Source organism: Grampus griseus (assembly GCF_964374135.1).
Source record: "Grampus griseus genome assembly, chromosome: 1".
Classification (NCBI taxonomy): Eukaryota; Metazoa; Chordata; class Mammalia; order Artiodactyla; family Delphinidae; genus Grampus; species Grampus griseus.
In genome coordinates, this window is record NC_139017.1 from 72,638,010 (window position 1) to 72,662,251 (window position 24,242).

Consider the following 24,242-nt stretch of genomic DNA (forward strand, 5'->3'; position numbering starts at 1 on the left):
CTAATGGAAAAGGCATGGGGTGGTGGTTAAAAAAAAAAAAATCAAAATATTTACCGGGTCCTTTCCCCTACACATACCCACCTATCTGGTATGTGTTAGGAATGAGAGTTTGGCTTGTGTTTGGAAAAGCAAACAGTCAAGGTCCTAAGCACCCAGCCATCAGCAGAACACAAAGTCCCTGTGATCCACCTCAGTCCCGCCCACTGCCCCATCTTCCAGCTGAAACTCAGATACCAGAAGGTGTGCAAACAGAGGAGGTGCTCTTCCGCACCAGTCAGATTCTGTTTTCTCCACTTCGGCCCACATCTACCCACTCAGTTCCATTTAAGAAACAGTTTCTATCTGTCTTTACTTTTACCACCAGTCTTGGTTAAACATCAGAAAAGAGACAAATTACACACTTCTCAGAAACTGGAATTTTATAAAAAGGCATTTTTCTCTTATATCCATAAAATGATATAATTTTTGCAAGTATAGAAATGTGTCATAAATTATACAGAATGTTCCTTAATTACAGCTCATTGCAACTTGGTACTTTCCTCCCTCCCTAAAAAACGAGAGAGAACCAAAAAAATAATATATATATAACTGTATATATATATATATATATTTATATATATATATATATTTATATATTTATATTTATATAATATAGACAAACAAAATATGAAAAAAAATCATTTCCTCTTTGGTATAAAAATCAGACTCTCACCTTGAGAGACACACAAACAGACATGATGTTGGGTTTGTAAACCATGTGGCCTAAAGAATTTCCCTGTCAAGCTTTCCCCGCCCCCATCCCCTGCCCACCCCACCCTGCCTCAACGCAGCCCACCTCCAGTTCCCTTGGGACTCCCACATAGCCCACTCCCAGCTCCACACCATTCCTGAGTAACCCTCTCCACTACCAAAGACAAGGAAAAAGTTCTGCCCAAGACTGGTTTGGTAGCAACTAACTTGGGAGACACGTAATTTGGGGAAGTGCTTCCTAGGTGTAGATGACGGAGAGGAAGGCCAGGCAAGCCGAAGCTCTGCTGTCCAGACCAAGCCAGGCATGGGGCAGCCGCCTCCTCTGCTTTTTCCCACCACTCAGTACAGGGACCCCACCAGATCCTGCTGCCTGCTGGGCCTGGAGCGCGTGGGACCTCTTTTACCAGAGGGAGAAGTAGAGGTCAGCTCCCCTTTAGCCTCATCTCATGGTGCTCAGCTTCCCCTTTTGGGCCACCTCAGGCGCAGGAAAACACCAACGAGGAGGGAGAAGGAAAGTCAGAACAGACCTCTGCCAGTGAACTTGGGTCTAAATTTAAAATGAAAGAAAATGTTCTTAGGACTACATTTCACACCCAGCTTTGGGTCACTGAGAAGGACAGGGCCACTTTCCTAGGCTCCAGCCCAATACCAGCAGGACTTACGGAATCCAGGAGTTGCGTGTGTTGAGGAGGGGTAGCACTGCACTCTCAAGGTGAGGAAGGAGACAGGAGCAGACCCCTGTATACTCTCCCTGCACCCTGTGGCTGACAGGCACCTCCCTCCCTGGTCAGCCTCTCTGTCCCTCGTGGGCACCAGCCCCTCCCAAACCACTCCACATCTATCCAGCCTCCTCTTCCCCAGGAGAGTTAAGACACCAATCACAACATAAAAGTCATATAAAGGCCTCCTCCACTTGCCAAATAAAAAAGACAAAACCAAACTGGACACAAACACACATCAAGGAGAGACACACACACTGTGAGGGGCCGAGGGCCCCAGCAGGTCTCTGGCTTCCCGGCATGATACATTCTTGTGTAATTCAGGAACAGGGGCTCTGGGGCCCCTCTGGGGAGTGGGAGTAAAAAAATACAGAGATTACAATCTCCCTGTGAGCTCCCAGGCAGGGCAGGGGCAGACACAATCTCTCACAGTTTTTTCTTCTGTTTTTGGTTCCACATCTGATCCCCCACTGGGGCTGGTCAGCCCCCGCTCTGCCCTTGGGGCCGGCCCCCTCCACCCTCCCAACTGCTAGGAGGGCCCTGGGCTGGGGATGCCCCAGCCACTCCTAGTGGGACCAGCAGGACAGAGTCTACCAGGGGAGATGGGATGAGGACCTGGGCAAGGAATGAGGACCCGCAGTTCCGAGATGCTGTCCTCTTGGTGGCCGGCCAGCCCTGCGTGAGCTGATCACCGGCAAGGGGCGTCCCCGTCCCAGCCGTCACCCCTTGAGGGGCTTGTCGGCCCCTCCGCTGGGGCTGCTGGCGCTGTCACTCTTCTTCCTGCGCAGGCTCTCAATCCAGCTGGAGCTGGAGCGGGTGGTGAAGCCAGAGAGCGCCAGGGAGCTGAGCCGCATGTTTTTGCCAGACATGATGAGCTCCCCGAAGCCCTCCTGGTGGGAGAAGGCGTAGCCGGAGCGCCGGGAACCCGTGCGGCCTACCCGCCTCATGCAGCGGTGCTGGGCCTTCTGCTTCTTCCTCACCAGCTGGGTGTAGCGGACCTGGCGGGGGAGGCACGAGGGAAGGAGCCTCCGTCAGCGTGGCAGCGTCAGACACCACCTCAGGGAAGGGCCCCAGAGCGCCTGGGATGGGGCAGGCACGGGCACCTCCAAGACTGCCCAGGCTGTCTGAACCCAGGAAGGGCAGAGGACAACCGTCCACGCACTTAACAGAAACTGCAGCCACAGGCGTATTTAAGCCCAAGGGCTTTCGGACACACGAGCTCCATCCCCCAAAGCAGACAGGCTGGCCTCTCACCGTGTCTGAGAGATCCGGCTTCAGGTTCAGCCTGAGGAACCGAAAGGCGACCACAGGCATGATGCAGACGACTGTGGTGAGCACGATGGTCAGCCACACGGTGGGCTGGGCCAGGGTGTTCTGGGCATTACCTGGGAACAGAGGAGTCGGGGCCTTGGGAGTCACAAAGCAGGTGCAAGGGCAGCACCGCCCCGCTGAGTTCCCCATTTCTTTTTCTGGCAGCCGTACTTCCCCAGTCTCAAAACCTAAGTCATCCCTGGCTTCTCTTTCTCTCTGCTCTCCAAATATTTATCTCCAACTTGGACTCTAGCTCCAAACTCTGAAAACAACTTCAGACCTGTTTTGTTTTGTCTTTTTTTTTTTCTTTTTTTGGCTGCACGACATGCAGGATCTTAGTTCCCCAACCAGGGATCGAACCCGCACCCCCTACAGTGCAAGCGCCAAATGATAACCACTGGACCGCCAGGGAAGTCCCCAGACCTACTTCTTTAACTGCCTTAACCTGACATCTCTGTTGAACATCTAACGGGCACCTCGGTTTCACACGGCTGAAAGTGAACTACTGTTTCCTCCACCCCAATCTGCTCCACGTCTTCCCCAGCCCAGGAGATGCCACCACCCACTAAGCTGCTCCAAGTAAAAGCCCCGGAGTCAGCCTGGTGCCTACCCCCACCATCTCAGGCCCCCATCCAATCTGCTGGCTCCATTTCCAAAATATCTATGGCATTCCACCACTTTTCACTCGACTCCAAGCCACCATCATTGTCACCTGGGTTACTGCTATAGCCTCCTAGCTGGTCTCCCTGTTTCTACCTTTGCCCTCTATCTTTTATTATCCACAAAACAGTAAGAGTGATCCTGTAAAAACATACATCAGTTTATGACATTTCCCTGCTCAAAACCCTCTGATGATGGCTTCCTATCACAGTTAGATTAAAATTCAAAGTTCTTACTTTGACCTATAAAGGCTTAAATTACCTGGACTGATTCTCATCTCTGCCCTCCTGCCTCAGCCATACCTTCCAACCTCGTTTCCTTCACTCCCCCAGCTCCTCTGCTGCTGACAACCTCCCCACAAGCCCTCACCTAAGGCTTCCATATCACTGTTTCCTCTTCCTGGGCTGTTCCTGTCCAGAGAGGCACATGGCTCACTCCTTCCCTTTATTCAGATTTCTCTGTGCCAATGTCTCTTCCTCAAAAGGGCTTTGCTGATGACCCTTGTACCTTGATGCCATTCCCCACTCCTCAAAAAAAAAAAAAAAAAAAAAAAAAAGAGAGAGGCTCCTGGCAAGTCAAGTGCACACCTGACAGCCTGGCATTCTGATTCCTCAAATGGCCTGCCTTTCTAGCCTCTCTTCCACTGCTTCTCAAAGGGTATTCTTGTCCCACCCTAGCTGGAGCACTCTCTATTTCCTGGAAATAAACAGCCTTTTCACACTTCCAGCTCTCTGGCTTGGAATCTGGCTCCCCAGTCCTGGCTACACCCTCAGCAGCCTCTTCTGGGGGACTATCCCTGACCACCCCACAAACAGTCATTCTGCTGACCATGAAGCCTGCCACCCCTTCGCCTCCCTTGTAGCCTGGCAGGGCTGTTCTTCATTTTCATGGATACGGAGACCCTCTGAGGGCAGGGCCTGGGTCGGATACAACTAGATCCCGATAGTACCCTGCAGAATACCTGGCACATAAAGAGTGTTGAATAAATGCCTACCTAACCCATTAGTCCCAGAACAACTGTGATTCCTGTGTGCCACAGGCACTCACCCACAAACCGGAATTGGTTTGGAAACATGTCGAAGAGCCCATTGCTGTGCATGGCAAAGAGGATAGCAAAGTAAACCGCCAGGCTGCCCCAGATGAAGAAGTGGTTGATGGCCGTCCAGTAGCCGGTATCCAGCCCAATCTGCGAAAAGCAGTCGTTACAGGCAGAAGGAGCAACCCCCCCCCCCGACAAACCCAGTCCCCCCTCCCAGGAACAGAACTGCAGTGCCCAGTGCACCCCAAGGACAGGAGCCTCACCCTTTCCAGAGGGGAGGCCAGTTCCCGGACTGCCTCCTACCTGCACACTGACCACGATGACCAGCGAAGTGGCCACGGTGACTGCAAAGGACTGGTAGTCAGCCAGCTGGGTGCCATCATCGCGGGTGGCCTCAGCAAACGCCCCATAGGGGATGAAGAACATGAGCACAGATGTGTAGATGCCCTGGGCGATGCAGATGAAAAATTCCCGCTTGTTGAAGAGGAGGTTCAGCTGGCCTGGCTCGTACAGCTTAGGGTACTCCATGCTCCGCTGCTCCGGGACATCCTGTGTGCGGAGGGCCAGCGGCACAGGAAGTCTCAGAAGGTGCCGCTTTAACTCAGGAAGGCCAAGGGCAGACTCTGTCCCCCTGCCTCTTTTTTTCTAAATTTGACAGCTATATCCGACCTCAAGCCAGCTGCCCCCAAATCCATCTTTTGTTCAGCAACCCAGGGGAGTTACAGGTCAGGTGTGGCTGAGAGGGAGAACCACCCACACCCTGACCAGCTCACAGAACTGCCTTCCTAGGGACCACAGGCAGTGGGCACAAGCCTACCACTATCAGGTGGCTCCCTTGCAGCAACGTCTTTCTCCCCAGCCCGCCCGGTCATCCAACTCCCCCATACCTGATCGAAGACCCCCATAGCCAGGACTGGGAGGGAGGTATACACGATGTTATAAAGGGTGATGAAATACTGGTCATAGACGGTCTGGAAGGAGAACAGGGAGTGAGAGAGGAGTGAACATGCAGTCTTTCTTCACTACAAATCAGGCGGAGGAAGACAGCCGACGTGGCATATGTGGAGGCCTAAGGAATTTTCTGGAACTCCCTCTCCACTTCTTCAACAAGCATTTTTTTAAATGCACGCATCAGACAACAGCTAGGCCCTAAGGGGACCAAGCAATGAACAGGACAGATACAATCTCTGTCCTTAAGGAGCTTAAGGATTCGTAAGTCAGGGCAGTGGGGAGCTCACTACCTGAGCCGAGAAGCCGCAGAAGAAGCCAAACCAGAAGTGGACCATGGTGAAAGCGAAGTTCTTGTAAAAGAAATAGCAGAGGAACTTGCACATGCGCAGGTAGGACCAGCGCCCATGCACCAGCAGGAGGCGTTGCAGGAACTTGAACTGGGAGAAGGAGTAATCGGAGGCCAGGACAGCCTGGATCCCTTCCTGCCCACTGATGCCCACACCAATGTGAGCCGCTGCAGAGACAAGAGATGACAAGAGGATGAAGACAGCCACACCCTTCAGACTCACATCACATTTTGGGCCCCTCTCCCTTCCCCAGCGCCCAGCCGCCACACCTACGCAGTCCACTCACTTTTGATCATGCTGACATCGTTGGCTCCATCCCCGATGGCAAGGGTCACAGCCTTCTTGTACTTCTTAACCAGTTCCACCACTTGTGCCTTCTGCAAGGGGGTCACCCGGCAGCAGATGACAGCTTTGCAGGCACAGGCTGTCTCCAGAAACTCCAGCTCCATGTCTGCCTCTAACGCATGGGCCTGGGAACACAGAGTGCTGAGAGAGCCCCAGTCTTCTGCAGGAGAGACCTGGGGGTCAGCTCGTCCAAGTCCCTGTAAGACCACAGTCCCCCGAAGTCCAGGGAAATGGGAACATGGTAAGATCTAAGAGCCGCTCTCTGAAAAGATACTGCCGAAGCGAAGGATGACGACACTTACCAGGCTGTGCCCGTTGATGACCAGGGCGTACTCCCCAGCCACGGCTTCCAGGACAGAAGTGAGCTTGGAAGAAGAAAGCTTCTCCTGGTAGGTGAAGCCGTTGCCTACAGTGCGGGACGAGTCCATCATCTTCTCCCGGGCTTTCCTGTGAAGGGAAACGAGACCGTGTTCTGCCAGGACAGGAGCAGGGATTCAAGCCCAATCGGGGAACCTCTGCCCGACCCCCAGGTACACTGCAGAGCATCTACCTGCCCCGGGCCTTTTTACCTGAGCTCCTCCCGCACTTCCAGGACCGTGTGGCCAGTGACGATGAACACCTCCGTCATGTCGTCTGTCAGCATCTTGCAGGAATAGCCAATGTTCACGGCCGTCTCTACCAAGAGAGATTGCAGGAGCTCTGGACAGGCCCCTGACAAGGTCAGCGCACTTGCCAGCCCGATGCCCCAGGCTCATGCAAGGACTCCACGGGGCTGTGTCCAGATGCAATCTCCTCGGCCCTGCTGGTTCTCACCTTGCTTGTCCCCTGTCAGCACCCAGATCTTGATGTTGGCCAGCGTCAGGAGGGCGATGGTCTCTGGAACCCCTTGCTGAAGCTTATCCTCAATGGCCGTGGCGCCCAGCAGCTGAAAATACCACAAGGGTCCCTGGGACGAGAGTCCAGGCACGACCCCTCCTTGCCCACCCTTGGCCCGTTCTGCGGCCCATACCAGCATGTCGCTCTCAACCTCCTCGTAGACGCTGGCCAGCCGGTCCTCCCGGCTGTCCTGGGCCAGGCTGGCCTGGAGCCGTCTCTCGGCCCACTCCTCGTAGTACTCTTCATCCAGATCCTTGTAGGCCAGGACCAGGGTCCTCAGCCCTTCGCCCGCGTACTCCTGGAGAAGGAGTCAGGAGAGTCAGCCCCCAGCCCCTCCCACCACCCCACGAGTAGCAGAACCACAGGGCTCCCTTCCTCATGCCTACATTCAGGTGGTCAGTGGTGGTGTTGAGGAGCTCTTGGGTGGAGTGGTGGAGTCTGTCCAGCAAGATGGTGTCAGCCCCTTTGCAGTACAGTCGGATCTTCCCCTCTGGATTCCGCACTACGGGTGGGGCGGGGGGAGAACGTCCCAGAAAAATTCAGGCAGGTGAAGCCCCCCAACCTTAAAACATCAAGGGTCACCCAGTACACCTCACCCATCCCGGGTCTGCATGCTGCCCCTGAATGCCCCCCGCACCCCCGTCCCGGCCTCACCTATGACTGACATCCGTTTGCGGATGTTGTTAAAGTCCAGGATGGCCAGCAGCTGGTAGGTGATGGCTGTGCCCATCTCGTGGACAGTGATGGTCTTGGGTGTACGAGAGCGGAATACGAAACCAAAGTTCCTGGCTGCGGTGACCAGAGCCCCCTCGTCTGGCGACTGGGCTTTGTAGTACAGCTCCCCTGGGTGGGAAGGAAGAACACAGGTGGTGTCAGTGGCCCTATTCTCAACCGAGTGTCCCGCCCAGGAAGCCCCAGGCAGCCACACTGCCGATCACAGCCCGAGCCCAAAGGCACAAGTCAGGTGGGGGAGAACACAAGCCAGCTCCTCGGCTCACCTTCGTTTTTCTTTTTTTTTTTTAAGGCCGTGCTATGCGGCATGTGGGATCTTAGTTCCCTGACCAGGGCTCAAACCCGTGCCCCCTGCATTAGAAGCGTGGAGGCTTAACCACTAGACCTCCAGCGAAGTCCCTCACCTTCATTCTTTTCTTCTGACATGACAGTGTGACACAGGGAAAGGAGGCGGAAGAACTCGTGCGTGTGTGGGTCCCCCATCTTGACAGCCTCCAAGAGGGTAGGGTCCCAAAATAAGAACTTCTTGTCAGCCAGAGGATTGAAGGAGAAGTTGACGGGTTCAGGCCTCTGGAGCAGGTAAGAGTGTGATCAGGAAAGGGTGGGTCACGAGGCTGCCTCCCAGGGAGGAGCTGTCCTCACCAAGATCCTGTCCACTGTGGACCTCAAGATTCCCACTTCTGCTACCAGCTCTTCCTTAGAACACCATTTCCTCCAAGCAGCTTCCATTTCCTGACCAGACAACACATCACTCCTAACCACACCAACCCTGCCCAGGCACCCTGTGTTTAACTGGCACAGACAATCACCATGGGGTCTGGACCTTACCTCTCCCAATTCAGCTTTGTGGCCCAGGACATCGAACACGTCACCTACACACAGCCAGGACAGAAGGAGGAGCACCGTCAGAGCTCGAGATCTCGCAGAGCAGGGGGAGAAGCCTCCAGCACAGGACCCCCACAGGCATCTGGAACCCGCAACCCTAGTCGCTGAGTGAATGTCACCCAGATTCACACGGCTGACTCAAAGGACAGGAGGCGCAGGCACCCTGGATCCTGAGAACCCCAGGACTGAAAGCCATGACACCCACTGCTCTCCATCCCCATCCACGCTCCAGCTCCCCCCCCCCAGGACAGCTCCAATTCCACACCCACGTCCCCAGGCCTCCCAGGCCCCTTCGGGTGCCTTTCACTCTTTAGGCCTGCACAACAGACAAAGCCTCACACACTGGCCATGGGGCCTGGGTTAGTAGAGAAAGCAGTTAGGAGAGGGGCTTACTCTGCATAAAAGACCCCACACACCCTGCCCAAGCCATCCCAGCAGCCCAGCCACAAGGCCACTGCAGTGGGGCCACACTGGAAAGGCCATGGTCACATTCCAGAGACTCACAAGGGCCCTGGACAGCAACACAGGGAGAGTCTAGACTCCAGCAGGGCTGACAAGGTCCAACCTGGCTGGGGTGCCCAGGGGCCAGTGTCTTGGGCTTCTCTTCAAACAGCCAAGGAGCTCCCCTACTGCCTGGAGCTGGGATCAGGGTGAGGGCACCAGCAGAGGAGAGGGGAAGCACTGTCAGTGTCTACCTCCTGACCCGGGGCGCAGAGCAGACCCTCTCAAGTCCCACAGACCCAGGTAGGAAAGAAGTAAAACCCAAACATCAAGACAATTGTGGGAGCCCCAGTAGCACAATCCTTCAGGCGAGACGCAAGCCCTCGGTCCCTGGAGGCGCAGCCATACCGTAGCTGCGGCCGTTGATGGAGCACTTGTTGAAGACCATGATGTTCTGGGTGAGGGTGCCTGTCTTGTCGGAGAAGATGTACTCCACCTGGCCCAGCTCCTCGTTCAGGGTGGTGGTGCGGGCCTCCGCGGGCGTCCGCTTCTTCATGCAGAACATCTTCTTGTCCCAGTTGATGAAGTAGCTGTGGCCCAGGCGGATGACCTCCACGCTGCACAGGGTACAGGAGGTGAGGCTGGGGGCAGGAAGGGGAGGGGGACCCCACCCCCACGGGCCTTTGCTGCAGGCCCTCCGCCTGGGGAGAAACAAGAACGGAGTGGATACCTGGGCAAGGACACCTGGGTGGGGGAGGGCAAGGAGAGCCTAAAGGTGGGGGTCCCCGACCCTGACCCTCTGACGCTCTCCAGACAAAAAAAGGTGCAAAGGGCCTGGGCAGGCAGGACAGACGGCACAGGCAGAGGAGAGGGGACTGCGGACAAGGCACTCGACCAGTTCTTACCTCAGGACTAATAATACAGAAACCATGCAGAGAAAACAAGAGAAAGTGCAAGAGGGAAGGAAGAGAAAAAAAAAAGAGAAAAAGAAATAATGAGGGTGCTGCGCGTGCCACAGGCACACAGACGTCCCTGCAGGGAGAGGAAACTGAGGAGGCCCTGGAGCCCGTGCCTTGCTGCCCGAACACAGGCGAGCGAGCTCCTTCCGCCCGGCTCTGGGCTGCACAACCTGACCTGGGGTGTTTGGGAAGAAGGCGGGGCAGACTGAGATGCTGACTCCAGAAGGAAGCGGGGCCTCAAGAGTCTGGGGAATAACACCAATTTACAACGGCACGGGGCTCTCGGCATCCCAAGGTGTATTCGCATCATCCTCTACTAGGCATTACCCTTGGGATTTGGACTGTTAGCATCTCAGAAAGGGCCCCATGTTTAGGTCCAGCACAGCCAAGCAATGGGGCCACATCTGGAACCCTGCTTCCAACCTGACTGAGGCTGCTGTCAGGATCCAGCTACCACACAAAAAATGAGCTGGCTGGAAATGCCTGAATGGCCTTTGCCCCACTCTGCTGATCACGCGTCCCCTCTCCACCCTTCCTGCAAACACACACTGTAACCTGATGACACTTAGAAACTTTCTCAGGCAGCTACCATAGGCTTAGAGTGAACTTGGATACAAAACAAAGTCAGCAAAGTCCAAAGGTGGAAAAAAAAAAAATCAGATTGGAAACAAGAAAACCTTTAAATAGTAATGAAATACCAGAGTTGTGATGATAATGATGAACATGCTACCACCCGTTATTCGTACAGTAATTTAATTTTTAAAATGTATTTTCCAATTTTGTATCTTACATCAAAATGTCCCTATTAAGAGAATGAAACTTCTTCCCACTTTACATGAGAAAACCAAGGCCCTAAGGGACTGTGGATTCGCCTGAGGTCACGTGGCTACTGAGTAGGCAGGACTAAACCACAAGCCTTCTGAGTCTCCTCCTAATGCTCAAAAGCCCCTGTCCACTGTCCACCCTCAGCACAGAAACTCCTTATCTCCTACTCACTGTCAACAGCACTAGGACTCAGTGGCTAGTGGGGAGATCTGAGGACTATTTGGGGAAGCTATGTGAACAAAAAACAACATATGGGAAGAGATCTGAGCATCTCTGTAAAGCATTTCCTCAAAAATGTTACAGGTTGGGAGTTCCCTGGCAGTCCAGTGGTTAGGACTCTGCGCTTTCACTGCTGAGGGCCTGGGTTTGATCCCTGGTCAGGGAACTAGGATCTCACAAGCCACGCAGCCAAAATAATAATAATAATAATAAAGTATACAATTTGATAAATTAAAAAAAGTCATAGGTTCTCTTATCTCAAGTGCAAGGCGCTAAATACAAAAATATCTTCTCTCTTCTTGCCATTCTTTCTTCCTCCTGCACCCCCCCGCCCTTCCTGTTCATTCTCCCTGTTAACATTCTCTTTCCTGCAAACATCCTAGATGTCCTCTTACTCCTATTCATGCTGTACGCCACTGCCAGCCAACACTTCCTAAAGCATTCTTTAGATTTTTTTTAAGAACCTTTTAATGGTTTACTAAGTAAAAGTCCACTGGCAAAGATTCAGGACCCTCCACAATAGGGAACAAGCTTATGTTTCCAGCTCTCTGTCTCACAGCCCCCCACTCACAGTCCATGATTCTGCCAAACTGTCCCAGGACCAACCATTCCAAGGTCCCTATCTCTGTGCCTTTGTTTCCAGCCCTCTCCTCCAGGCTCCACCTTCACCCATCCCTGCCACCATTCAAAGCTCAGTTCACCAGCAACCTCTTCAAAGATGTCCTCTCTGATTAACTATGCGGGGAGTAATGCTCTTCCAACCCTCACGGCACTTTGTGCCTCTGTGGTATCTCAGTGGGATGCATGGTAGCTCAGTGTCTTACACTGTTTGCATCTCTCCTCCCCTACCAGTTTGCTGCTTTTGAAGGCAGAGGCTGTATTACACATCAACTGTGTCCCCTTGCTTTACACATAAGGGTAACACTGAACGTGTTACAGCACTAGTTCCCATTTTGTTTTATAACATGTTCAGATTTATCTCCCTCTACTAGACTGAAGCTCCTGGAGGGAAGGAAATCCATTCTTAATACATCTTTGTTTGTGCCACAGCACCTAGCATGCTTCTTTGCACAAAGTCTGCATGCGATAAATATGTGCTGAATAAATCAATATGGTTTTTATTCTAATACAATCCAAAGTACCAGGAAACTGTGGTGAAGTTTGCTTTGTACAAAAAGATAAACAGATAATATAAAATGTTCACAGCACAGGAAGGAGAGGACCCCAAGTTCCCTCTCGAGAATTTCATCTTCACAGAAGACAGAAGTTTGCCAAGGGACCACCTGAGCTCCCTGGAGAGACCCCAGAGCAGAGAGAGCACATACCTGACATAGAGCGATATGGGCACGACGGTGTTGAGGATGATGATGTAGGACCAGAAGGAGAGGAAGCCAGAGAAGAAGGCACTGTCCACCGCCTCATCCCAGGGCAGGTAGACCTGGAAGCGTGTCCCAACCTCGTGCTCCCAGATGGCATTGCCAATGGCTAGGATCACCCCCATGCAGACCAGAAATCCAAAAATCTGCAGAGGAATGAGAAGCAGAGGCTAAGCTTCCACTTAGGAAGCCCTCAAAACCAAGTGCATCTCTGAAGGTCACCACTGGTACCCTGAGCCCTTGAAAGCTCAGGCATCTTTTCTTCTTTTTTTTTATAAATTTATTTATTATTTATTTATTTTTGGCTGCGTTGGGTCTTCGTTGCTGCGCACAGGCTTTCTCTATTTGTGGCGAGCAGGAGCTACTCTTCATTGCGATGCACAGGCTTCTCATTGCGGTGGCTTCTCTTGTTGCAGAGGATGGGCTCTAGGCATGTGGGCTTCAGTAGTTGCGGCACGCAGACTCAGTAGTTGTGGCTCGCGGGGTTAGCTGCTCCGTGGCATGTGGGATCTTCCCGGACCAGGGCTCTAACCCGTGTCCCCTGCATTGGCAGGTGGATTCTCAACGACTGCGCCACCAGGGAAGCCCCTCAGGCATCTTTAAAATGGTGGCATGCTCTAGTGGGAAGCACCCAGAACTAGTGACAGGTTCTAGTCTGTCATTGACCATCACGTGGACCTTCTCTCACGATGTTTTCTCAACTGTATGCTGGGAGGGCTGAAATGGTTGTGTAGCTCCCACTCTGACATCCTAAAACATTTGGGAGACCTCAAAGATGGTAAGAGTGGGGGTGAGTTACTTTCAACATACCAAAGCAGCTTATTAGAAATCACCCATTTACCGGAGCTAAGCCTCTACAAGCTAACGAAAATGCCGGGACTTGCCTGGTGGTCCAGTGGCTAAGGCTCCACACTCCCATCGCAGGGGGCCTAGGTTAAATCCCTGGTCAGGGAACTAGATCCCACATGCCACAACTAAGAGTTCTCATGTTGCAACTAAAGGTCCCACATGCGACAGCTAAGACCCAGTGCAGCCATAAATAAATAAATAAATATTTTTTTAAAAAAATGCCAAGTTTCTGTAATGTTCATTATCTTATACAGATTGCCAAAAAAAGTCTTTTAACCAAGACACAAATTATGTCTTCATAAATGTAGATTTCTTAATAGTCAAAAAACTTATAAAGCTTGGAGTCCTTGAAGAAGGATCATAAGAAAGTTTTGGTGGTTTAAAAGAAAAAAATTGAGACCATTGCGTGATTTCAGACATCTATCTTCAAAGCTGCCTCCACTCTGGATGCTCTGAAGCAAAGCAGGAACCATCCGGATGCCCAAGGACTACCAGGGGGCGATGCAAGCCTTGGCCTGATAGTCTCTCAGACTGGGGTTTCTGCAAACCCTTCAAGGCCAGGGAGGAAACTGTCTCACCAGAGGCTGACCCCAGCTTTTGCAAGCTGGCGTGTGGGGGGCAGGCAGCAGGCAGTGGGAGCACAAGAAGGGGAGGAGAGTCCAACAAGGAGCTCAAATTTCTAGCCAAACAAGAGAAGGATTCAGGAATTGCCAAAAACTAAAACAGAAACTTTTCCTTTGGGATCCTTTGCTCTTGGAAGTCAGGGGAAAAGACCCTGCTATCCATCCTCCAAATGGAAATTTTTCTTTTAATTCACTCTCCATCCCCATGAAGGCCTCCTTGTCCCTGGCAAAGCAAACAGAAGGTCACATGCTACACTAAGTCACCATCATAACTGGAATCCAGAGAAGGGAAGATCTGTTTTAACTTTCTTTAAGTTGTTGATTCATGCACGTTCCTAAGGTTTTTTAAATAACATCTTCCAAGTCCAAAAAGAGCCTGAAATAAACACTGTCTTTGAGTGGTTGACCTGCCAGTGGCTTTAAAAGCTAAAACCTGAAGGCTGACTACTGACCAGAGAGGAGAGATGGAAGTAAAGGGACCCGCCCAGGGAGAACCAGAAGGGCAGAGGCAGGAACCACATGTGGGAAGCCTTACCCAGAGCACCAGTGTATTCATTAGGCGATCAATACTTGTTCTCTTGAATTTTGTCCTGCCGCTGTTCTGCATCAACTTAGTGTCAGGACCTAGAAAGGAATGCGAAGGGCTGGGAAAGCCAAATAACAAATCTGCCTCTGGGCTTCTGCCCCGGTCCGCAGACTACAGGACATCAGGGTGGAAGAGAGACACTAGCTGGATGAGAAGCTTGGATCCGGGGCCCACTCAGCCTCCTCCCACATTCCTGCGGGAGGGTGAAGGCAGCAACTCTCGCCCTTCTTTCTTTGGGCCCTAGGAGGCTCACCTGCGAAGATGACCAGCCCGAAGCACCATTCGGTGTTTCGCAGCACGCAGCCCCGCAGCAGCATGTTCTGGTTGCTCAGGGGGAACTTGTTCTCCTTCCAGTAGAGGGTTCCGCTGAATTTGTCCAGCTTATTGTTGGGAGGTTCGCAGATCACTTCACCTGAACAGAAGACAAGAGTGCCCCCGTTCAAGGTGCAGTCTGTAGCTTAACCCCAAGACAGCAACACAGAAAAAGAAGCTGCAGGGAGATGGTGTTAGGATGTGAGCCCATCACACACTGCTGGTGGGAGTGTGAACTGATGCAACTTTCTGGGAAAGGAATGAAGCAGCATGAACTCCTATTAAAAGTACACATATCCTCAGACCCAGTAATCCCACTTTGGGGACTCATTCTACAGAAATGATAGCATAGGGCTTCCCTGGTGGCGCAGTGGTTAAGAATCCGCCTGCCAATGCAGGGGACACGGGTTCGAGTCCTGGTCCAGGAAGATCCCACATGCCACGGGGCAACTAAGCCCATGCGCCACAACTACTGAGCCTGCATGCCACAACTACTGAGCCCACGTGCCACAACTACTGAAGCCCATGCACCTGGGCTCTACAACAAGAGAACCCACCCCAATGAGAAGCTCGTGCACCGCAACGAAGAGTAGCTCCCCCTCACTGCAACTAGAGAAAGCCTGCGTGCAGCAACGAAGACCCAACACAGCCAAATTTAAAAAAAAAAAAATGATAGCATAGCTCAAAACAATTTTATTGAAGCATTATTTGAAGAGCAAAAGACTGGAAACAACTGAATAGTCAGGGGAGAGCTGAACAAATTACAATACATCAATTCTATGAAACATTATAGGGTTATGAAAAAGAATGATGTAAATTTCTTTACATAGTGACGTGATAAGATACTTATGATGAATTTAATAAGTACAGAAAGGCGGTTGCAGAGATTTTAGTACAGTATGATCCCATTGATTTATGCTCACGTGTCTGTATAAACAGAGAAAAGTGTGGATGAATACACACTAAACTGCCAGTTAACGTGACTACCTAAGGAGACTAGAATTGGAGGGAAGGAGGGCTTTTTCTTATACATGCTACATAGTTTGTCTTGTTAGAAGGAGCATATATCATTATTCTGAGACAAATAAGAAATAAGAATAAGTTGAATTTCAACATGTACAGCAAGGAGGGAGCTATCAGCCATGAGGATCTCTTGAAATGACCATCAATTCACAAGTAAAGGATAGCCACCTGGCATTCCTGACACCCCTGCCCCCCAAAAACCCAAAAAAGTCCAGAGCGGTGCATAATCACAGGAACAAGAAGCCAAAAAGAGAAGGCACAATTTAAACCCCCAAACCCATCCACCTCCTCTACCTGAAAGCTGCTTCTCCAAAATTACTCACCATCAAACTTGGCAAGCTTACTGATGTCTCCCAATTCCGAGGTGACTGGAATCGCCTGCCGTACTTTCATGTTGGTCTCTCTGGAAGGACAGTGTCCCTGAGGCCTGGTTCCCTTCCCTTCCTCTAGACTCTACCTGGGGGCACCTGACCATGGAGGACCACCACCCCGCCCCCCTGCAGGCATTACTAGGTAGGTAATTCTTTTACACACCCCAAAGGCTTTCTTACCCATCAATTTTCCAAAAGGTACAGAGCCCAGACCTGGGAACCTCTTTCAAAAACAAGCTTGTTACCCCAAAGGAGGCAGAAGGAGATGTGTGACACTGAGCATGCGACTTACCCATCGAGTTCTGCTGTCTCTATGTAACACAGCCCATGGGGCTCACTGCTGGAAAGGAGGAGGAGATCCGCCTAGAAAGAAAACCTAGTGAGAAGGCCAAAGACCCAATCCTCCACCCGCAATGGACTCTTTGATGATCCCTCCTTCCACTAAGCACTCTTGGTTTGCTTAGTCCCAAGCATGTGAATGGCTAGAAAGGAGGCATATTAATATGACACGGAAGCTTCCCACTCAAGAAAGTTTCCTCCCATATGTGTTTAAGAGGCAATAGTCAATCAGGAAAGACTCATCCCTTTCTGCCAAAGTAAAGGGAGAGCACTGTAGGCCTAGAGGGGCACCTTGTCCCTTACCGCCACAAACTGGTTATTTTCTAGCTTGATAATATCACCAACACAGACATTCATCCACTGCTCTTGCTGGAGGCTGAGGCAATGAGAAGATAGAGAAGAGGCTGTCAGTAGCTAGAAAAGTTCCCAGGGGACCCCTTTCTTCCCCAAGGCCCTCAGTCTCCAACAGGCACTCACATTCCATTGATCAGCACCTGAGACTGACGGTTATTCACCTGGTTATCACTCTTGTGGCGGAACTGAAGAGAGGAAAGAAAGGTAAGACACCTTCTCCCACTCCGAGGGACTTAGATGATCAGTGGAATGCAGAGCATGCTGGGTACTACCTTGTCTACACCTATTCACAGGTCTACTCTCTCCCTGACTCCCCCTCCCTACTCTTGGCCAAGATATCATGGATCTAGCTGGACCAGGTAAGGAATGGCAAGGTCACTGAGGAATTGTGCTGGGTGGAGGAAAGTGAGTTGTGGGGTGGGGGGTGGGAAAAAGGTATAAGAATGAAAACAACTCACATAGTCATCAGTGGCGTCTTTAACAGCTGTGATTGTGAGGACAAGAACCAAAGGCACAATGGTGGTGAACCAGGAGAGGGAGGAGATCTGTGGGATCAACTGAAAAAAGGAAAGAAAAGGCATGCTTCCGAGGCCCCGTCCTCGTTTCCCCTAGACCTTTCTCTTCCTTGACTTTATATCGCTTTGTGAGTTGCAAAGGGTTTACCGCAGGTCACTTACCTGCAGAATGAGAAGGAACAGGAAGTAGGTATTGGCAACTTCCTGGAACTGCTCAAAGAGGTTGACAGGCAGGAAGGTGAGAATATTGTACTTGGAGGTCTTGATGCAGTTACTCTGTGGCAGTGGGAGAAAAGATAATGAGGCAGCCTCCAACCCCAACCCAGAATGAGACTGAGGCTGCCTCCTCCGTCCACACTTTCCAAACCTCTGTCCCCAAAAGCCAGTGACCAGAGGTGTGGGAGGGCGAAACAGGAGGAGGGAAGAAAGTCTCACGGGGTCAATGTATCCTGCTTCACTGACAGGTGAAGGCCATGAAAAATTCAGCACACAGCAGGTGGAGAGTGGCGAGGAGGCTGCCTTCCCCTCCCTCAAGCACTCTCCCAGCAGTCAGCCCTGTGTCCCAGCCTAGGACAGAGGGGATGCACCTTTCCCCTTTCTGACTCAGGAGGAGAGCACAGGTGGTCTAGAGCCACTTACCGCATACTGGAATCTCTCATTGTATTCTCGGTCATTGGCCCGCGCCCTCCTTTCTTCTTCTGCAACAGAATGATGCTGCAGTCAGGAGCAAACTGAGGCCTGGCCCAACACCTTGTCAGGCCCACCCCACTCTATGGGTTTTCCACTGAGGGGCCTTGGTTCCTTCCACAGCACACAGTTTTTAAGGAGTTAGCACCACACCTGAGGTGCCACTAAATTCTTCCCTCTAGTCCACCTCTCACCACCAGCCTGACCACTGGGCTCTGCAGGTATTACATTCTCAGGACAAGATGCCTTCTCCTTTCCTCACCAACAACCATCAAGGTCTTCCACTGGGGGGACACTCAGTTTCTCTCCCCCATCCCTTTAATTAATGCTGTAGGAATTAACGGCATTGGGTATCTCCAGAGGAACAGTAGCTGAAGACACCAAGCTTCCTTCTCCTGGAAACCCCTGCAGATCAAGCCACGGTACTGCCCTCCTCCTAACCTAGTGGGTGGGGTGGGTGGCAAGACAGAGGGTCACTGTGCCCTGGAACTGCTCTGCGGCAGCATCCCAGCCCCACGTGCAGTCCCCCCTACAGAAGCCTCTGCTTGTCACATGTCATCAGCAGCGGCTTCTGACTGGCCCACAATGACATCATCTTATTTCAAAGCTCATCTTCAGTATGAGCTGAAGGGGGCTGGTCAGGGATATGGGTCATGCAGACTGAGACAGAAATTGAAAGAGGGAGGAATGGGATGTAGTTGAAGCAGTTGCTCTCTAAGCGTAACCTTTCTTGTGCCATCTGCACATATTTCCCCTAAAAAACACATCTGTCACTGAATGACAAATGAACTACACCTATTCTGAACACCCACATATCTGGGACTGCAGGCACCAAGTTCAGGTCCCAGAATATGGGGCTGTCCTAGGAAGTGTTCTCCAGCCCATCTCCCATGGTCAGGACCATAGGCTGAAAAAGGGGGTACCCTGGTTAGGCAGTAAACATAATGCAAACCGGTCCTGGAGCCAAAGGCAGCATTCCAGACGCCTTCCCTCACCCCCTCCCAAGCCCCCTGCAGAGCACACTGCAGTAACAAAAACCTCAGACCGAAGCATCCTCTGCCTACCCAGAGTGCTCCTTCCCTGCGTGGTCACTTTACTCCCAAAACTTCCCCAGAGGGGACCCCTCAGGCTGAGTGCCTGTGCAGTCACCAAAGACCATGCAAAAGGAGAGGCAGGGACCAAACGCTTCGGAGTCAGGATCTCTGAGTCTGCAGAGGACAAGGGAAGGCTGGGGGAGGCCGGGGACAAGCGAATGTGAGGGAGGAAGGGGGTAAATTACGGGCTCGGGAGAGCTGCCAGTCGCTGCCTCCTGTTACCTGTCGCCCAAGAGGGCTTCTTTCGGCTCCAGGAGGGGGGAGCCCCGGCCCGGGCCCACTTCTCGGGCATCTCCTTGGGGACCGTCATGATCCCAGTTTGAGCGGGGGAAGGGCGGTCTGTCTGTCGGTCTGTCCTCGGCCTCAGCGGCTCCGATGGGGCGGCCCCCCAGGGAGGCACCGGAGCTGCGGCAGCTCAGAGTGGAGCCCCGGCCGTGTGGCGCGCGCCCCACCTGCAGCCCCGGCCATCCTCCCGGCCGCCCGCACCCAGCGACGCCGCGCGCTCTGCTGCGCCACCGCCGCCCCCGATGTCCCCCGCGGACGCCAGCGCGCTCTGAGTGGCCCCGGACACGACTTGCACTCCCTGGGCTCCGCCCCCGCCCGCTCCCCCGACTGCAGGGGTAGCAGCCTGCCAGCGCGCCGCGTAGGCGAAAGCCAGCACGGAGTCCCGCCTCCCTCGGCCCGGCCAATGCGGGTGAGGGGACTGCCAGCGTTGTCCGGGGCAACCGCTTTCATCCCACCGCCTCCCACCCCCACCCCCGCCCTCAGGAAAACAAGGAGGACCTGGCCTTGGATGGGAAAATGAGGGGAGGAAACGAAGTGCGAGGACGGAGAGGAGATGGTGGGAACACAGCACCCCGGGCTCCCCAGACCACAGAATAGGAGCTCCGGGTGCCCCAAGATAAGAGTTTATGTGTTTGGGGGTGAGGGGCAGGCACTCAGCACCCTCCTGGGGAAGAACCCAGCTTAGGGAATCAAGGCGAAGAATTCGGTTTCCTAAGGCTCCCCCCAGGATGGATAGGGGCTGCAATCTACCCTCCTTCAGGCTCATTACCTGTCGTCCCTCTTCCTTTGCTCCCTGAGTCATAATAACACCCACTCTTGATGGTCCCAGGGATTCCCCCCGACCCCGCCTCCTGCCTGTCTTACCTGGGGGGCGCTTTTTTGCACACAGTGCCATCTCACCCAGCAAGGTCCCAGCAATCCCATGGGAGACCCTGCAGGAACGTGACATATGCGTGAGGTCAGGAAACTGAGGGTAACCTTCATTCCCCTTTTCAGACTCCTCCTGAGGGTTTTCTTCCCCAGTTCTGACCTTGCCCCTCCCCCAGCCTTCCCCACTAACTCCACAGCAACACTCTGCTCTTACTGCCCTGATAGGTCCCTGAGAAAGAAGAGGGAACTTCCCCACCACCTCCCCCAATGCCTCTGCCTTGGATAACATGAGGTGACTGACCCTTTACAAAAACCAAGACCTGCTGGGAAAGGAAGGGGGCAAAGAGAAGAGGCCAGATATTGACAGAAGGGGCACAGCTCTCAAGGTACCCACCCAGGGACAATGGATGCCCCATGTGCCCTCCTGGTGGCAGTGAGTGGGTGCCTGTGTTTACTGGAAAGCAGAATTTCCACTAAAGGGTGGGGTTGAGGGAACATGAGCCAGGAAACACCTGGCAGAGCATCAGGAAACAGGGTGGGCAGGCCCCACCCTTCTCAAAAAGCTTATAATCTTCCCATCCCCCCCCCCATTACTGGGGCTTCCATTATCACCTCCTCCAGGGGAGCTCACTTTAGAGGCTTGGCCTTCATTTCCTGCACACAGTCCCCAAACCACTTCCTCTCAGTCTGGGTTAGCCGCCCTTCTGGGCCAGCAAAGGGGTCTTTTCAACCCTGCTGGGGAGTCATCCCTATCTCCCTCTCTCTCTCACCCCAAGCCTAGTCCAGTCAGTCTGGCACTGGGTGAAAGCTCAGGGAGCATCAGTCAGATGGACCTCTGCTTCTTTCTATCTCCCCATGTCCTTCCTCTCACCTAAAAAGGTAAAAGCCCTGGCCTATAAGACAGGGTCACAGAGCCTCATCCCAGCTTAGCTCAAAGGAAGCTGCCAGCGAGGTCCTGGGTCCTCTTGTCCACCTCCTCTTTCTTTGTCTGGGTGGAAAGCCTTCCTACCCCTTGGTTCCCCTGTCTCCAGCCTCCTGGGAACACCCTGCCAGCCTGTCAGCCCTAAGAGATACTAATTGTCTGTCTGCCCAGCCTCTATAATTACACACTATGGCCAAGGCCCTGTCACCCACACCAATTCTTCGTTCACTAAGCCAGACTCCCTTCCTGAACCCCAGTCAGGCATATACCTAGAGCCAGAAGTCCTTTTCCTCTCTGACCCTCCCCAACCCTGGCAACCAAGGGAAGAAGAAAAACCTCATCCACGTTTTCGAGATGCCAAGCCTTCCTACAGGGCCCCCAGCCAGGGTCTCCACCCAGTCTAGAGTATGAGTCATAGGAGGGTGGGGCATGGAGAGGTTAAAAGAGAGGATGCAAGGGTGGGCATCACAAGTTCCATAGCCAGCCCCGCCCTCAGGGAGGGAGGCAATCAAGAAACACTATCAGCCTGAAGATCTGGGTTTGACTCCTATGAAAGAAAGAGTTAATGAAGGAGCCGCACAGGCTGTCAGGAGTCTGGACACCTACCAGGAAAGTTGTTTTACCTCTAAGACCCTGGGGAGACTGAAAGCTGGCTGGCCCCAGACTTCATCCCCTCTGGGGTGCCATAATAGGGAAGGAAAGGGAGGGGTGAGACCTGGGAACAGGGACCCTCTCTCACTTCTCCTTCCCAGTCTCACACAGCCTGGGTTTTCTGAGCCCAGGCCCATTAGCCACGTGGCTCTGCCCCGTCACCCTGCCCCAGCCCCCTCTGCAGCCACATTTGGGATAAAAATAGCCAGCTCTGGGAAGAAGGCAATGCTCCATGGAGGAAAACGGCTCCTCCTCTAGGCCTGGCCCCTGCTCCCCTCCAGCCCAAACCCAGGAAGCCTGACCCCTTCTTTTAGAGGAAGCTGGCAGGGATATTTATGGGCAGGTCAGGGAAACAGAAGAGAATGGAATCCAAGACCCCCGGCTCACTTGCCACCAACGCCTGGCCACTTTCCATGGCCAAGGACAGAATCCAGGACTCTCCCCCAGCTCTGGACTCCCAGAGCTAGCACCTCGCCTTGCACCCTTGGTCTTCCTCACGCACGAGACCTCCACCTTACAGAGACAACGCCTACCACCCCCAAACTCCCTTCTCCAGGCACCCAAACCCTCGGACCCCGGGTACTCCCCTCACCCCCACGACTCTGGCCGGTTCTCCCCTCTCCGCTGCTCCATAAGCTTCTCCTCCACACTCCCGCGCCCCTTTGCTGGTCTCCACGCGCCCATTCAGCACCCCACCCTCCCATCCTGCGGACGGCCTCCCGAATCTCCCCCACCCTTAGGCACCCAACACCATCTTCTCTCCAATCATCCACTCCCCCTCCTCCGTCTCACCGCAGCTCCGACTCCCTGTCCCCTGTCCTCCCCTGCCCACACCCCCCGCCCCGGCCCCTCCAGTCCCGAGTCCGCGTCCGCAGCAGCATCTCCCCCTGGCCCTCCCGGCCCCGCGCTCCTGGGCTGCTGCCCCCGCCTTGCCAAACCTCACCTCAGCGCTCAGCGCTCGGCGCCCGCCCCGGCGGCCACGTCCTGCCCATGCCGGGGGCTGGGGCGGGGGGCGCTCGGCTCAGCTCCCCGCGGGCTCCCGCCCCCCCAGCTGCAGCCCCTCTCCCCCCAGGGCCTCGGCCCGCTACTTTGTGTCAGTTTCGGCCACGGCGGGGCGGAAGTGACGGAGCTGGCGGGAGAGGGCGGGGGGCGGGAGGGGGTTTTGGGGAGGGATGAGGGAGAGGGAAGGCGGGAGCCGCCATCTTTGTGCGGGGCAGGGGGAGGGTCTTAACCCCTCTGATGCTCCTCCGCAGTGTGAGGCCGCTATCCCCGTCCCAACCACTCTCCGATCCATCCCCGGTCAAAAAAAAAAAAAAAAAAAAAAGTCTGGAGGCGAGATAGCGCTGAGATTTTTTTTTTTTTGGAAAAAAAGGAAACAGAAGAACTCTGTTTATCTGCTAATGTGTGAGAGACTTAGGGGAGCGGTGAACGACGAGAATTTTCCTCCGCACCAGCTTTCTTTACCCCTACGCTCATTCCCTCTGTTCCTTCGCCTTCTCTCCTCGCCCTGGCTCATCTCACTGTTCACCCTCTCCTTCAATGACACAGCCCGGAATGTCTAGGTATTGGGTCAGTGCGTCAGTTTCTCCCGCTTGCTCTCCCAGTCTCCAGGCGCTTGCATGCCTGTGTTCCTCCGGCGGCCCTCCCTTTTTTCCCCCACCACGCCCCCTTGGTGGAGGCGGCTCCCCGTACCCCTAATTACTATCTGCGGGGTGCTGAATCTCTGCGAGGCGCCCCAGTGAGCGGAAAGGCGGGCGGCGCTGAGGTTACGAGAGCAAGGAGTCAGGCAGTGGGGACCAAGCTTTGGAGGAAGTCCCCTGGGTTATGCCCCGCACTAGATGGTCGGCCCCCACGATCCTGCGGATTCCCGCAGCCTTTCCAATCCGGGTTCCAGGGTGCGCACCCTCTGGCGGCTACTTTGAGGAACTGCGTTCCTGGAAGTCCAGGGTCCGAAAACCTGCCTGGGGCAGGAGGCGATGAAAAGCCTAGGTCCCTTACCTGATCCTCTTCAATTCTCCCTGTCCAGGCATCCTCCCCAGTTTAGGAGGAAGCGATGCCTAGATGAATAAACGGAGAAGCTGCCCAGGTCCTGGTGTATTAATAAAGAGAACAAACATCTTGTCACCAGGCATGGGTCTCTGGCCCTCTTCAGTGTCCATGAGGGAGGTGAGGACTGTCATGTCAGAATCACAGCTTACTCTCCTGCACCTGAATTGCGGCAGGACTTTCCGAGTCTGAGGCTTCAGGTTGGGCACACTCTAAATCCTGAGCTGGCTCTGAGTGTTCAGGATGGTGCAGAGCCACCAGCCGCTAGTGTGTGGCTGTG

The 24,242-nt window shown here is 53.6% G+C and overlaps 1 protein-coding gene across 3 annotated transcripts; it reads right to left on the bottom strand.

Moving 5' to 3' along the window:
• Positions 1–434: 434 nt before the first annotated feature.
• On the bottom strand, positions 435–22,995 carry ATP8B2 (ATPase phospholipid transporting 8B2). Of its 3 annotated transcripts, XM_082647356.1 has the most exons (28): positions 22,860–22,995; positions 20,338–20,405; positions 18,047–18,105; positions 17,570–17,683; positions 17,351–17,449; positions 17,016–17,077; positions 16,842–16,914; positions 16,492–16,562; positions 16,152–16,231; positions 14,747–14,905; positions 14,443–14,531; positions 12,385–12,581; positions 9,465–9,673; positions 8,559–8,602; positions 8,135–8,300; positions 7,653–7,841; positions 7,385–7,500; positions 7,132–7,296; positions 6,936–7,047; positions 6,692–6,821; positions 6,425–6,569; positions 6,064–6,247; positions 5,721–5,944; positions 5,367–5,450; positions 4,783–5,028; positions 4,488–4,626; positions 2,724–2,854; positions 435–2,467 (listed from the first exon to the last, which is right to left on the bottom strand). In XM_082647356.1, the coding sequence occupies exons 2-28, from the start codon at positions 20,366–20,368 to the stop codon at positions 2,189–2,191; spliced, it is 3,597 nt and encodes a 1,198-aa protein (XP_082503482.1). In that variant the 5' UTR covers positions 20,369–20,405; positions 22,860–22,995; the 3' UTR covers positions 435–2,188. The 3 variants fall into 3 exon arrangements, with proteins under 3 accessions (XP_082503482.1, XP_082503481.1, XP_082503480.1); XM_082647355.1 differs by lacking the exons at positions 20,338–20,405; positions 22,860–22,995 and adding an exon at positions 19,411–19,535 and having other exon boundaries at positions 6,692–6,797; XM_082647354.1 differs by lacking the exons at positions 20,338–20,405; positions 22,860–22,995 and adding an exon at positions 19,411–19,535.
• Between the last annotated feature and the right edge of the window lie 1,247 nt (positions 22,996–24,242).

What these genes read in the sequence shown, in the direction of transcription:
- ATP8B2 (XM_082647354.1), bottom strand. Translation starts at nt 19,498, where the DNA reads ATGACGGTCCCCAAGGAGATGCCCGAGAAGTGGGCCCGGGCCGGGGCT. An exon ending in GAAGTGCGGGAGGAGCTCAG is followed by an intron (nt 6,570 to 6,691) that starts GTAAAAAGGCCC and finishes TTCCCTTCACAG; the next exon opens with GAAAGCCCGGGAGAAGATGA. An exon ending in TCATCAACGGGCACAGCCTG is followed by an intron (nt 6,248 to 6,424) that starts GTAAGTGTCGTC and finishes CTGTGTTCCCAG; the next exon opens with GCCCATGCGTTAGAGGCAGA.